The sequence below is a fragment of the Fukomys damarensis genome, unplaced genomic scaffold, assembly GCF_012274545.1.
Source record: "Fukomys damarensis isolate Sample0158 unplaced genomic scaffold, DMR_v1.0_HiC HiC_scaffold_29, whole genome shotgun sequence".
Lineage (NCBI taxonomy): Eukaryota > Metazoa > Chordata > Mammalia > Rodentia > Bathyergidae > Fukomys > Fukomys damarensis.
Window position 1 is genome coordinate 20,232,841 of NW_022900941.1, and position 15,823 is coordinate 20,248,663.

Below are 15,823 nucleotides of genomic sequence, written 5' to 3' on the forward strand. Positions count from 1 at the left end.
GGAAGTTAAACGTTGTTTCTTTCTCTGTCTTCCTTAGAAAACACAATATGGCATCTTCCATGAGGAGCTTGTTCTCTGATCACCGCAGATATGTTGAATGTTTTCGGAGGTTTCTCTACAATTCCACGGAACACCAGTGCATGCTGGAATTCATGGACAAGCAGCTGCCAGGCATAATAGCAAGGTAACAAAAGGGGACGTTTTTTGTTAAAGGGAAATGCCTCGGATTGCTGTGCGCCGAGGATAGACGGTGAGCCCAGCCGGCTCAGGGAGAAGGGCCAGTCTCTGCGGACAGCCCGCACCCACCCGCCCTGTCGGACCTGCCTCCTGCAGCGCCTGCTTAGACATTTGCTCTCAATACTCAAGAGGCTGGGATTTGGGCTGCTATTTCCAGTTGCACGGAGTTAAGTGTTAACTATTTGAAGGCACAAATCCTTGTTCGTTTGGGAAAAGATAAGATACCAATTTTTGAACTCGGATCTTTCATCCCTCGCCCAACTTTTACATTTCAAAAAGTCCCAAATAGAATATGATTTCTCATTAGAATAAAATATAAATAATTACCAATACTATTTGTGCCTGAGAATTGAGTGGGTGCCCCTCGGTTCTCATAATATTCATTTAAAGACGTTTGTCTTTACCCATTATTATCATTATCATTCTGTTAAAAAAAAAAAAAAGCTTTTCCTTTCAACTTAGTATTAGCAATGCAGCCCTTAAAAAAGAGCATTTTCCCACTATCAGTGAAAGACACTACTTTCTATCCTTCTCACAGACTCCTTTTATTGGTGATTAATGTGTTCAATTTGTGCCACAGCTGATAAGCATTCTGAAAGTAACAGATTCCACATGCTAAAGATAATCAAATCGCCTATCTGGGGATGAATTGCTATAACTCCCTCTGCTTCAGGAAATAATGATGGAAAACTGGGAAGAAATGACTGACTGCAGATCCAATTTGCAAATAGCAAAGAAACCTGATATTTTATCTTTTGCTGAAATTCTTGTAGGCCTGAAATTATTTCAACACCACAGTACCTCTGCCAGGCCAGAACAGACATTGTTAAATGAATGTGGAATTCTATTTCACCTCCTATTTTCTGTTTTGTGTGTTTCACTTTTTAGATATTATAGTATTACATATTAAAAATTAACATGTAATATGATAGCGATACAGAAATCAAAGCAGATATCAAATATAGATAACTTCTGATCAAGGAAAAATTATAGTTTACTTCTTTTGCAGGGATCATTTGAAAATTAAAATAAGTTAATTTCTCCATTCTTGTCCAGTTTTAAAAGTTTGCATTCATTTTTGTAGCTTATTCAGATCCTTGGTTTTCCTCAGCCACACTGCTTAGTTTGAAGAGGTACCATGGATAGACATAATGTAATCAATGATAAATGATAACCCCTACCCTGTCTTTAAAGTATATCCAGTCTGGTTGGAGTGAATGTTGCATGTAAATTTTGTAAAGACTGATGAATTTTCAATAATAATTAAATTTGCATTATAATGATAATGCATAATTAGGTATCTTAATCAAAATGTCATTTATTAAGAAAGTAATTTGGGGGCCTGGGATTTAGCTCAGTGGTGCCGCCGCCTGCCTCGAAAGCACAAGGTCCCAAGTTCGATCCCTGGTACCAAAAAAAAAATTACAAAGAATAAAAAAAAGGGAAGTAATTTTTTTTCTAAAAGAAATGTTTGAAATTAGATTTAGTTGAAGGCCCTTTTAATTTTTTGCCTCAAGTTGTTTATAAGCTATGAAGCACCAGGGAAGAGGTCCCAAATCTCAGGGCGTGAGGGCAGGATTGGATGAGTGAGAGGCTCTTTATAGTAACTACATGTGGACTTGGCTGTTAATTGGGTGTAAACTTTGACTGACTTACTGTAACATTTTCAGTAGAGTCAGGCTTGTTCATTTCTTTAAGGAGTCAAATGGTTCCAGAAAGCTTGTAACAACAGCAACAAATAACGGGTCCCTTACCCACCGCTCCCACTGTGATTCCTACCCTGCAGAAGCAGTCCTTTCCACCGTTCAAAAGCTTTTGTCCTTATGAGAATTTCTTTCATAGTACGAAATAGCATGCTGTTCTTCTAGTTCTTAAATTCATTATATTAAAATAACTAAATAAACTTACACATTTTCCCCATCTATAATATCAGTATAGTCATGTCAAAAATTTTGGTGAGCCAGGCATGGTGGCACATGCCTGTAATCTCAGCATTCGGGAGGCTGAGGCAGAAGGATCGCTGTGAGTTCGAGACCAGCCTGGGCTACATAGTGAGTTCCAGGTCAGTCTCAACTACATAGTAAGACCCTGTCTCAAAAAACAACAAAAAAAATTTTTTTTGGGGGGTGAATAATGTGGTTTTCATGCCATTTTGCCTGTGAATATATTATTATTTGAGCAATAGTTATGCTATAATTACATTTTCTTTCATGCACAATTCTGTGTTTTTCCTAGAGCTATTATTTTCTTAATTTTGGCTTCTTTTCTAAATTTTCTATGTGGCTATCACTACATTTATGCCCAAACAGATGTATTACTCTCCCCTCAATATATCTGAACATATCAAATAATTTGTTTATTTTTCCCTCTGGAAATATCTTTACAGGAGCCCTCTGTTTCTTATTCCAGTCTGGGAAGATCTGCTTTAGGTCAGCTATGTAACTATTGGTGAGGGAATTTATTTTACTTCCTAGAAATTCTCTTCTCAGCAGTATTTGATTCCCCAATGGCAGATCACTAGCAGTTAAGTGTTGATAAATAGCAAACTTTTTGAGTCTTTATATGTTTAAATGTTTTTGTTTCTGTTTATCTTTCTTAGATAGGTTGACTGGGTATAAAATTCTGTAAATGATTTTGTATCACAAAATTAAAGATATATTTCTGTTGTCTATTAGCTACTAGAGTTGCTACCTTACCCAGTGTCATTCAGTTTCTTCAGTTTTGATATATGGCATTTTTTGGTTTAATTTTGTTTGGTTTGTTTACCCTACTTTAAATATTTTAGTATCTTTTCCTTATCTCTCATTTTGAACTTATAAGATACTGAATTGTGAGTTGAATCTTTTTCATCCAGTTTAGAATATTCCATGGATTATTTCAATTGAGATTCAGATCTTTCGGTTCTGGGAAACTTTATTAGTATTTAATCATTCCTCTTTTCTATTTCCTGTTTTTAGAATATTTATTCATCAAATATCAAACCACCTAGATTGCTTCCCTAGTTTTTCTATAGTCTGGTTTTCTACAACTTTATGTTTTAGCTCATCTATTATTTTTCTGCTATTATAGCTTTTAATTTCAAATAATGTTCCTTTTTAAAGTATCCTTTTTATCATCTTTTTAATCATATATATGTAATACCTTCTCTTCTCTTATCTATTATAAAATCTCCCCGTGCTCTCTGCATGTATCTTCTGAGATTCCTTTCTCTGTTCCCTTTTTCTTTTAGTGCTTATTCTCATGGCAGAAGAGAACTCCACCTATCTGATGAGCCATGGTTGTCTACTTGATACAAAATAACAAGGCATGAAATGTGGTTCAGGTCTTAATTTTATATGTAAGGGAAGGGTTTGTTGAGTGAGTGGCTAATTGTATTAACAGTTAATTGTATTAACTGAAGGGTACCTCAGCTGGTCACTGTGAGATCTTCAGGTATTGATACATCTTCACTGGGACTGTTTATTCCCCTAGAGAATAATTTTTTAAAATTTTAATTTTATTGGTACATTTAATGTATACAATATAATGACATTTGTTGTTGGAAATTTGTACCTTTACATAATCAGTCTTGGTTCTTATATTTTTCTTGGTTATGAGGATCCAGAGAGTTAATTTGTATAGGTCATCTGGCAATACCAAGAATCGTATAATTGCTTTTTTTTTTTTTTTTGGTAGCAGGATCAAGCTTGGGTCCTTGTGCTTGCAAGGCAGGCAGCAGCACCACTGAACTAAATCCCTGGCCCTAGAATCATATAATTCACATAATGAATGCTTGTATGTGCAAGTATATTTTCAAGAGATTTAGATTAATTAAATCACTGAGTACTCATGATTCCTTCAAGTCTTAGATACACTTAATCATGTGCTGTTTTACAAAGAGATCATGTAACTTGCTCAAAGTGACATTTCAATAAGCTGGGAGATCAGGAGATCAGTCTGGATTCTCTGGTTTGTGACTTCCCTGTGCTATTCAGAAACAAAAAAATTTTTAAGAATGAATGAAAGTTTTGGGTAGATAGGAATGGGTATAGTAAGCCTATGATTATGAGTCTGTGTTTTGCTTCTACTAGGCACTTCTTTCTCTCTCCTTATATCCTGTTTCAGCAGACTCTAGGTTTCCCCCTCTTTTTTGAGGTCATTTTCAATCTTAATGCCATCTGGCATCTGTCCGGTTTTTAACTTGCTGCTGTCAAAGGCATTCACATTGCCAAATTCAAGGGAGACTTCATTTCTTTACATTTATTTGTGGTTTGCTCTTTTGCCTTTCATTTCACTGAGCGCTGTCTCTCATTCTCAGGGTAACTTTCTGAGCTTTACCATATTCCTTCTATCTCTCTTTTTTTTGGTACCGGGGATTGAACTCGGGTCCTTGCACTTGCAAGGCAGGCCACCGAACCGCTGAGCTAAATCCCTGGCCCCCTTCTGTCTCTTTTTTACATTATTTATAATCCACTGACTTGTAAAAGTTGTCATTGCATTATCACTGCACTGCATTTCTAACTAGGAAATATCATGGGTTGTGGAGTGTACTCTCTTAGATTTGAATATTGCTTTTTGATAATGCTCCAGAATACATAGCTGACTCTATCTCTGTCCTAATCTGTCATGTACAAATATTCACTGGAGTCAGATTTCTTAAAATCTGATGAAAATGTAAACCTGGTGTCAAACTTTCTCCTCCAGGTTCCTTTCTGGCATCGCTGTGTGTCCAGCAATCTAAGCTGCTGACACAGACATCACTGTGTCCTCACGTGGTTTCCCGAACTTGTCATGCTCACCTACAAGCAGCCTTGCTAACTTACTTCCCTGTTCCACTGTATGTTCCATGTTGGAACTATAATTCAGGGTTTGTTTATCTACCATTCCAACTTGAGAGAAATGTAGTATCTTCCTCATTTTTAAGTCTCAATATCTAGAATGAGTACATAATAAATGAATAATAAACATCTTTTGGTTGAAAGAAAAGTAGAAAGAAGGGAAGTGGGAAGACCTAAACTTGTTCCACTTAGAGTCCAGATATATGTAAACCCTGCTTTCCTTCCCTCCATTTTAGTGAATGGCTTACAGTATCAGGAGACACAAGGTACACATTTCTGTGTTCCTATTCTCCAAGAAATGTCTGGATAAATGTCATTTTCTACCTCTGAGACATTCATGACGCTCTTTGTAAGTCTTCCCATTCAAGATCATTAATGAAGAACTTATATTTTCAAAGAGACTTTAAAGATGGCAATGTAACCACTGAAATGGTTGGGGGATTTCATGTTGACCTAGTTTCTGTTTATTGTGTATTTAGTCTGATCTCTTCAAATAGACTTGATAATAAAATTTTTAAAAGCATGTAGCATATTTTTCTTAAACTACATACTTTTATTTTTATTTTTATTTTTCAGGATTGGAGATACAAAGTCAGAAATTAAGATTCTGAGCATAGGCGGAGGTGCAGGTATGAATAATGCATTTTAAAATTTTGTGTTTCACTGCAAACATCATGCTATTTAAAAGCCATTTCTCATTCTTTACAAAAGCTTCTTTCCTTTGTGTTGTGGAAAGGATCAGTTTATTAAAACTAGCAATATCAGCTGTTCATGGAAGTCCACACCTGTTATCCCATTACTCTGTAGGCTGAGGTGAGCCCAGGAATCTAGATCACATTAAGCCACATAATAAGAAAGAAAAGAAGTAAGGAAAAGTAGGAAAGGAAGAAAGCCAGATAGTCTACTAATATGTTTTCAACTAAGATTAACACCCTCACACTGGTTTATAGGGTTTGGGACATTAGCCTTCACTGTTATCTCTAGTGTGGAGAAAAACAGATGGGATAAACTTGAGGTTTGCTTTACCCAAAATGACATTCACAGAAAAAGGAAATTTCATAATAACTTCTTTAAACTTGTACCACTTATATAATGGTACACAGACTGGTCACTGGTTTGCAAACAGTTATCGATCCATGAGGGGATTATAAACATTCACCAGAATGTAAGCTGATGGTCCCTTCATTGACAGGGTCTCACTGTGGGGAGAAACTGTTTAACGACATAGTTATTTTGTGTTATTTTGGACCTAGTTGTTGAATTACTCTGGCCTAAAGTGTTCTGTTCCTCTGACTGAATTTTAAAACTGCCTTATAAGTTTTCAAAATGTTCTCTAACCCTTTTTTATAAACATGTCATGCTCTTACTACTCATACAATTGCTGGTTTTATCCTAGGGTAAAGTATAGATTGAAGGTGCTATTGTTTTCCACATCCCCTAATGATCTGTGTGACCTTACCTGAAACATAAGCTAAAGTCTGTCCTTTGGTAAAATGAGAACAATAAATTTTATCTCATCAGAGTCTAGAAAGAATAGTATAGGTAACATTCATAAAGTGCTTAATACATTGTTAGCGCTCCTATTAGTTAAAGGCTGTACCCCTCTGCAAAAATAAAGCATAAAATTTTATCTTAAGACTTTGCCTCATGTCAGTCCTGAATAGTATCTGCTTTAAATTTTTTTTTGGTACCAGGGATTGAACTCAGGTCCTTGTGCTTGCAAGGCAGGCCACCAAACCACTGAGCTAAATCCCCAGCCATATCTGCTTTAATTTTAAGTGACTAGTCACTTGGAAGTCCGAGTTAACATGTTAACATATAAAATATGTGAGCATATTATTTATCTTTCTGTCTTTATTTATATATCATTTCCTTTGTCTGAGTGCTGGCCTAGTAATGAGTGCCACTTAGTAACAGTGGCCATGATACTGTCACTCATAACTTGTTGCCAAATAGTTATTCTTTGAGTCTTAGTACAAATGTTCCAGTGCTTCATGAATGAGATGAACTCTGGTCCATATTAACTCAAAGAAAACAAAAAACTCTCTACTGAAATAGAATACCTAGTTTTTAAAGACATTATAAAATACACTGTAATACTGTATAATGTAATAAAACTAATCCCTAAAATAATTTTACTTTATAATCATACACCAAAAAAGTAGAAATGAACAAGGACAAATAATAGAGGATATTTTCATGAATAATAGTAGAAAGAATAAGCACTCTCTTGTTGCTTACTGCTACTATAAGCTCAAAGGACTTTAATAGTGATGCATTGCCTAAAGAATGTCCTATTAATTTATTTAACCAAGACAGTCATTTCCAGTGTGTTTCACATATGAGTTTAAGCAACTAACAGGCAATGAGACTATGATTTGATAGTATCATTTGTGCTTGGACAAGAAGAGAAACCTTGCAAAGAAAAGTAATTAAAAACAATCTCTATCATGGCCCAGTTAATTGACCTTTTAGTATAAAGTTAATTGAATTTCTAATGCAAATTTATTCAGTTGCTTATGAGCTATCTTGAGAAAAGAACATTTTGCCCACACAGTGATTCCTTACATCAGGGTACACCTAGGAGCTTATATAAAGAACTTATTAAAATAAGGGGAGCAACACTTGGAGTCTTCCTGATGAAGCCTGAGCATCATATTAATAACAAGGTAACTTGGGGAGATTATAGGCTCCCTCTGAGGTCATTCTTCATGAGAAATTGATCAGAAACATAAGTGGAACTCCAAGAGAAACTTAAATTATGGATACTTAGCTTGCACTACCCAAATAAACTATATGCGATCCAAAGCAATGTGCTTCAAATCCATAGGTCTTGGTGTGCTTGTCACAAAGGAGCAGTGTTTAGAGGGGAAAGGACACTCCATATTAGTTAGTTTATCTTATCTCATAACCTGTCCCTGTGCTTTCCTTAGAGACATGTTCTCTCTACTTGTTTTACAATGTACAGCGAAGAGTTTTCTATTATCCTATGGCTTGATTGTCACTTAAGAATCCATCACTCAACAATAATCCTTGGCAGATGAGGCCCTCATCCTTGTCTTACGCTTTGCACTCATAGCACGTCTCACAAATTTGCAGTTCAATCTTGGCTTACCAGCTTATCTTTGGGAATACTGCCTACAGATTTTTTTCTTGGTCCAAACAAGTGCAGATGATTTTCTGCATATCCCTGGTGCAACATTGTCTCTGTAGTCACCATGGTGCTATGACTTCTCCCAGCACAACTGAAAAACATACCCAAACAACAAACTAAAAGCCTTCCCAAATGAAATTGCAGCTTTTATATCACTTTGAGATCACATTCTTTGGGGAGCCTATTTGGTTTTCTTTTCAGAAAGTTGAGCAAAGAGCGTACATATGCATCCCCTCTATTAGCCTCTCTTTTTAGAGGCTGATATTTGTGTGGAGAGAATTTGCACAGTTTATGAAAAAACAAGATTTTTTAATGGAAGATGTTTGACATTTTAGTTCAGAAGTCATGCAGTTATTAGGGATCTAAGCAGTGAAAAAAAGAAATTGATAGAAAACTCTTTAGTGTAATCTTTTGTATCAATAAAATTCAACTGATAAACAGCATTGTTATCCATATATATTTTGGATTAAGGATAATGTATAAGATAAATATATAAACTAAAGGGAGAGGAGGAAGAAAAGGGGAGAGAAAGAGAGAAAAGAAGGGGGGGAGAGAGAGAGACAAAGAGAGATTGGTAGGAAAGCAAATAATGAATAGAAATATAGACCATGTAGCTTTCATAAGCCCAAACTGTGAATATATCTAAATATCTATATATCTATATACATATGTCATGAGTTTATGTTCTTTCATGAACACAATGAGCATCTAGGATTGCTTTTCAGGGTCTCTACTTACTCATATCACATTAATTTCAGCAATTGTTTTTAGGCTTTGAGAATAATTACATTGTATTCTAAATCTCACAGAATTTGCTTTTTGGGTACATCTTCAACATTGATGCTTCCTAAAATTAACCACCCAGTGAAGTTTCATTATTATACAACTTTTCATGAATGCTTTTTTTAATGCTCAGTGTTACATGGGGAAAAAGAAAAAAAGAAACCCATATATTTTTTGTAAGCGAGAATGGTATTCATTTACAGTGGATATATTTAAACCTAGAAAAATGTCCCAGGAGACAGTAATGGGCAATGAATTCTTGCTCTGGGCTTTGCTAAAATGAGAATCATTTTATCTGTTCCACTGTTCAGTTCTTTTGGTCAAATGTCAGAAAGTTTTAAAGTGTTAGATAGGTCTAAAATTCAAATAATTTCATTTTATCCAACTTTCTATTTCTTTTTTATTAACCTACTATACGTCAGCTTAAGTCCTATACCATATATTAAAATTCTAAATTTTTTTATTAATATTTTTAAATCCATTCAACAACTCACATATGAAATATCATCAAATGGTATGGACCCTTTCATGACATCTTTTTGGTAATAATTTTACTGATATCTGTAGAAAGTAACTAGGTTAAGTTGTTTTCTTGTTATTCAGCATGTATCCATCAGCATTCTTACAGAGATTAAAAAATAGAAAACAATTTAGATACCATCAGCACCCTCACTTTACAAATAAGAAACCTGAATGTCATTATGTCAGAACAAAACCCAAGTATCTTTAGTCCAGTCCAACAATGTAGGAAACAGATATCAGAATTAATAATTAACCTACCAAAGGAGAGATTAGGTACTTAGTAATGGCCAACCACTTTAAATTTCGATATCGGAGTCCTAATCTTGTTTCCTTTCAAAAATGACATGTTAAAGCAATACTGAAGTTTAATTCTAGAAGCTAGTTGGGCAGCAATAGAAAGAATATAGTTAGAGTTAGAACGAAAAAAGCTAGGGTGTCAGGTTTAGAAACAAGAAAGAGGTTAAAAAAAAAAGACTAATGTTTTCCAGTGACGTAGAGTAAGTCAATTGTTTAGATCAACAAATTAGAAATGATTGGGATGTCTAGAGAAATTGGGGATTTTTAGTTACCCAGAAAAAATAACTTGAATATATTTATGGCCATCTTTCAACAAACTGCAAAATGTTTGTTCCCAAAAGGCTAGTGTTTGAAAGATCCAGAAAGGGATTTCTTGGTTGAGTGTAACACTCGTTCATGATAATGCCTATCCAGAAATGAACATGTCTTGAAAAATAAAGCCATCCATCACATTATAGTGTCAGCTGGGCTAGAAAAACACCTTTCAAATATTTTACAGAAAGGACTCAGACACTGATATCTTGAATGTTTGGTTTATTAAAGTTGCTTTTAATCCTTAACAGTCCATGGTTTTATGAGTAACCTTTTAAGAAAGAGGTAGGCTTTTGTAGTCATATGGTTACCACCGTGTTTGGTTGTATTGAGGAGGTGGAATTTTAATGGGGTATTTAGACGTGCAGACAATGTTCAGTCCAGGTTCTCACTGCTTACAACTTAAAATGGACAAGAACTAGTTTACTCATGTATAGGATGACAGCAAGTTTTCCATTATTAGGAGGTAAGGAATATGTAATTATAAGATATAAGACTACCTACTGAAGATAATCATAGCTTGGGGCTGTGGATATGATCTATTGTTAAAAATATTCATAACTATAAAATTAAAAAACAATTCTCCATATGTAGTTTTACGAGAAGACTTTACCTCATTGTATTGTATTTTAAACTTTCAGTGAACATGAAAGTATTGTTTAAAAAGTACATTACAGGGTTGAGGGAATGGGTCATAATGCTACAGCTCTGGAGTCATTGTCATTAAAAGCAGAATGAACAAGATTGTTTTGGCTAATTTAATAGGGCTTGAAACAGACAAACAAGCAATAATGAGCAGAGTGGAGACAAAACCATCATTATTTGCAGATTAAATGACTATATACTTACAAAAGCAAATAAACTTAATTGTAAAGCCTTAAAATGAATAAGAACACAGCAATGGTCTGATATAGGTAATATCAGCAATACAGTAGACCCTCATTTTTCTTTGTTAGCATTTGAATTGAGAGGTTTTCATTTACTGTTTTGATTACTTAAAATCTATTTGAAAGTCCATGACAAATGATTATTGTAAGTTTTCTGAAGGACAAAGTTGTGTCAGTTTTTATGCCACTTTCAAACATAGTCTCTTAATTACTGGATGAGTTTCTGCTTGACATTATTATTTTTTTGCTTGACATTATTTAATGAAACTTTGCAATTTAATATACATACATCCACCTTTGATGTGAGTGTTTTGTTATTTTCATTTTATGAAGGTGAACCTAATAGTTCACCATATTTGGTGCCATAAGGGGTTCAAGGGTTAGAGAGAAGAAGGTCAATGCTGGGAGTCTCATCTAGCTCTGTTAGCAATAACTAAAAAATGATAAATATTTCTTAGTTTTATAATTATATATACACAATACAAAATCCCTATTTGAGAAAAAGTTTCACTTTTTCACTGAGAGCAGTTCAGGTTTTAAAAAGCTAATTGTTCAGCGTGTCAAGATGGCCAAGTAGTCTAACGTGCCAGACTCAAAAAGCTAATTGTTATTGCAATGCAAAATCTTTCATATACAAAATGTAAGAATATGAAAACAAGTCAGATTTTCCTGAGAATAAATTGCTGTCAAGAACAGCTCTTGATTTCCATTTAATATGCACTTTCCTGGACATTCTGGTTAAAATACTAAAATTCCTGGTATAATCACTCACCTCCTTAGTCCCAGATGTCCCTCATGTCTCCTCCTGGACACCTCACCCTGTTCCTCTTATCCAGGATTCTACAAGTGGAAGGGTTATGCACAGGACCTGTAAGACACCCCAGATTTCCATCCTGCATCTTTTCTGAGAAGCTTGCACCCTTGTTATTAGGCATGTTTTTGTTTTTTTATAATTTGGTGATTTTAAATATTAATATATCCCAAACAAAACATGTCTGTGCCATCTAGGGTTTACTGTTAATGTTTTACTGAGTACTTGCATTGGAATCAAGGGCTTGTACTGTGCACTTTTTATTAATAAATGAATAGAAAATGTTAGTAAAAAATACCACTTGATATTAAAAGCCTCATTGCAATCATCAATTCTAGTTCTTGGAATTAACCTGAAAAAGTTAAGAATTTTGCAAAATTGTTCATGGTTTACTGTTGAGCTCTTTATAACAGTAGAATATTTAAAACTAAATATAATGTTGTATGTGTATGTGTGTGTATGAATTGCAAACAATTCAGTTTGCAAACAAAAGCATTCAGCAAGAGTTTTCCTTCTGCAAACTTCCTTTGGGTGACAAACACAACCATGATCATTATCTTCCCCACAAATGCAGCCATCTTCCTCAAAATCATAAAACAAATTAAGTTTGTAAATTCAGGATCTCTCCTATATCATGCATCATTTAACAATGGGATGGTGCTCCAAAGATCACATCATTAAGCAATTTCCTTATTGTGCAAAGGGCATGGGATATGTACATACACAAACTACAACTATGACATTACTAAGCAGCCTTATGGGACCAACATCATATATGCAGCCTACATGCAGCCCATAGATGTATACTTAGTTTATATAGAGAAAACATGGCATAGGAAATATATTTCTATATGAAAATATAAGTACATCTCTCTATATAAGTATACATATAAATGAATAGATTACATATACTTTCATTTTATTTATATTATATGAAAGATTAATGATTATTTCACATATCCATCTAAAATAATATAGTATAACTACTGCAGAAAACACATTCAGATGCATTTTGATATATTTATAGTTTAACTCTCAAATAAGAAGTGCACATCATGATCTGGGTAGGCTAAAGACAACTAAATGGTTAGAAAGAAATTAACCAAAAAATTGTTTTTTTCCCTCATGAGATGTTTCTTTTGTTTTCTAGTTTATACCTTTCTCTATGTCTCAGGTTTTCTATAGCCTATTATAGTCAGAGATGGAAACAATAAACATGATTAAAACTGAAATTTAATATATGAGTAGTGATGGTAAGGGCTGGACTCCCTAGTTTCCCTTTTCTCTCTCTCCATTAAGTGGTGGAGGTCTAAAGCATTGCCCAGACCCATGTTTCCATGGGACTTTTCCTTCAGTGCAGTTTTGATTCACCTATAACAATATTGTACCTGTACAGATATTTTAAGAGCAACAGCAGCTACACAGTAGACTAGCAAGACTTTTCTTCAGTGCCCATAGATTCTTCTGTTCCAGGGTTCAAGTACACACTAAGGATAATGTGGATTGAAAAGATGGTACTTGTTCTTTATTCCTTGAATTATTTGATAGTTTCTGTTGATTATTTCTTGCCTCTTATTCTACAAGGATGGTAGGCTCTCAGACTCTTACTTCACACTAGAGAATACATAACTGATAATTTTCCTCAGCAAGTTTTGTGTTTTAACCACCATTAATGGCAATGGGCTGATGAAGGGGATCTCAAATGAGAGCTTGTGAAGGTTATTTGAGGAAAAGGAAAGAATGGAGTTGGAGGGTCTTGATGAAATCCCGACTCCATGATTACCTGGGAACTGCCCTTCTCAGTGTAAGTCATTTCATTTTTAAAATCCTATTTTTGGTCATAAAGAAGATAGGGGGAACCACTTCATTAAGAGTAGCCAGATGTTACTTTCAGACATTATAACATTATGGGTATAGAATTAATCCCTCTTTCTATTTATGTGCTAAAGGACAATTCAAGTATCTATATATTATAAATTAAAAATTAAGGCACACAAGTTAGTCTTTTTTTCTGTATTGTCTATCAGGTATCTCTGCGTGTCAGTGTTTAGCACCATGGAGGCATTTTTTCCAAGTTTATATTTCACAGAACATTTGGTGATATGGCTTTTCTAGGCATCCAGGAGTCACAATGCGTTTAGGCAGTAGATTCCTCGGGTCAAGGGCCAGAAGACACATGAAAGCAAATGGCAATGCCCTTATGACTCAAAATTTATATTTGTAACCCCCTTCATGAAACCTACAGCTATTTTAATATTCTGCCCTCATTCTTTCATACCAACAAAATAGCCTCAATGCTGAGACACCCAAGATCCAGGGGAAAAGAAAGAGACAGAAAGGATAATCTTGTCACAAATCTTCTGTCTTTCACACTGCAGTTCACAATCAGATCGTTCTTGCTCTAGTTGCAAACATGTGGCTAGAATTATTTTTCATCACCAAGCATGCAGTTATCAGAGCAATCTTTCTTCCTAGAAACAGTCTTTATTTATTTATTTTTTTGCCTGATATTTTAGCAGAGGGAACAAGGATGGTAATCTTATTGCAACATGTAATAGAATAAGAATTTTCCTGCTGATAATCTAAAGAACTCACATAAATTTTTATATAAGAAATGAAGTAAAAACAAACTGAAATCAAATAGCAGGACATTTCACCTCCATTTTCTTGACCTACAGATTTTCTAATTTGGGCAAGCCCCAGGGTTCTCAAGCAGGGATTGTGTTTCATTTTATGTGGGATCAGTCAGCAGGACAAGCCAGACATCACGAATATATGATGAATGCTCTTCTAAGTTGTCATTTTATTATGGAGCTGCCCATTTAGAAAGGCAAATCTTCATTCTTCTCTTTCCAATTCTCCTTTAGGCTTCTTGTAAATGTCACCTTTTCCAAGTAGCTTACTTGACCATTGAAAATCAATAAGCCCTACTACCACAGTGTCCCCTATTTTTGGGTTTTTTTTTTTGCTTTAGTTTTCTCATATGAGTTATTGACATCCATAAAGAATGAATGTTTTTCTCAGTTTTATTTATTGCTATATCTCCAGTGATTAGAACCTGACTTTAGTAGATATTAAAAAATATTTGTTGAATGGATGAATAATAATGTCAATTTATTGACTACTTACTATATATTGAGAACTGTGGCAAACTGTGTCCATGTAAGTTTTCTAGCACTTGTCTTGAGAGGCTACAACATAGACTATGTTATCCTTAATTCATAGATAAACAACTGAAAGGACACAATAGCAATTATGCATGATAATTCTGATGAATATTGGATTTAACATCAGTTTTGTCTCTCTACAGTCTCCTAATTTTTCCTTTTCGTATTTTTGTTTCATTTTTAATTAAATGACATTGAATTTTAAGCAAAAAATGCAACATTCTTCTGTTGTCACATTAAATGTGCCCTTGTAGTTCAGGAAGTAGGTAAAAGTCTCAAAACAAGGCATCTCTCTCTTACTTTTTTTTTTTTTTTTTTTTTTTTTTTTTTTTTTTTTTTTTTTTTTTTTTTTGCTTATTTTTAAAATTCTTGTAAGTTCCACTTACAAGAGATTTCAGTTAAACATTCCTCATTACATATAGACATGATGAACTTAAAATATGGTTTATATGAAAGCAAGGTATTATAACTACAAAAATATCTGACATTAAAATTAAGTAAAACACTCAATATATCCCAGAAAGGAGACATTATAATTCATTCTCTATTTGTAGCAGATTAGTTGGACAAGGTGGTAGAAAGGACAGAGATTTGCAGGGGAGGAGTTGTTAAGATTTATTTTTTGCTCCACTTCTCAATAAAAAGTCAGCATACTCTGTTTGGTGGGGAAAGAAAAAAACACAAGAGGAAAAAAGAATGGAAAAAAAATCCACTATCCAGCCTACTAAAAACAACTTTTGATTAAACTAAATTTTATTAACTTGTAGACTAACTTATGACTGGATAGCTTTCCAAAATTCAGCAATCTATATTTTATGTTTCCAAGCCTGGAAAAT

The 15,823-nt window shown here is 34.3% G+C and overlaps 1 protein-coding gene and 1 long non-coding RNA gene across 5 annotated transcripts in view; one reads left to right on the forward strand and one right to left on the reverse strand.

Annotated features, from left to right (window-relative positions):
- The window catches only part of LOC104849643, a 196,825-nt gene that overhangs the window by 61,616 nt on the left and 119,386 nt on the right, over positions 1–15,823 (reverse strand). The gene's annotated exons all lie outside the window — the stretch shown is intronic.
- The window catches only part of Hnmt (histamine N-methyltransferase), a 44,578-nt gene that overhangs the window by 507 nt on the left and 28,248 nt on the right, over positions 1–15,823 (forward strand). For all 3 annotated transcript variants that reach the window (XM_010606146.3, XM_010606144.3, XM_010606145.3), the window contains exons 2-3: positions 38–184; positions 5,631–5,683. In XM_010606146.3, the coding sequence (XP_010604448.1) occupies positions 48–184; positions 5,631–5,683 (190 nt within the window). In that variant the 5' untranslated portion in view covers positions 38–47. The remainder of the gene's footprint in view (positions 1–37; positions 185–5,630; positions 5,684–15,823) is intronic.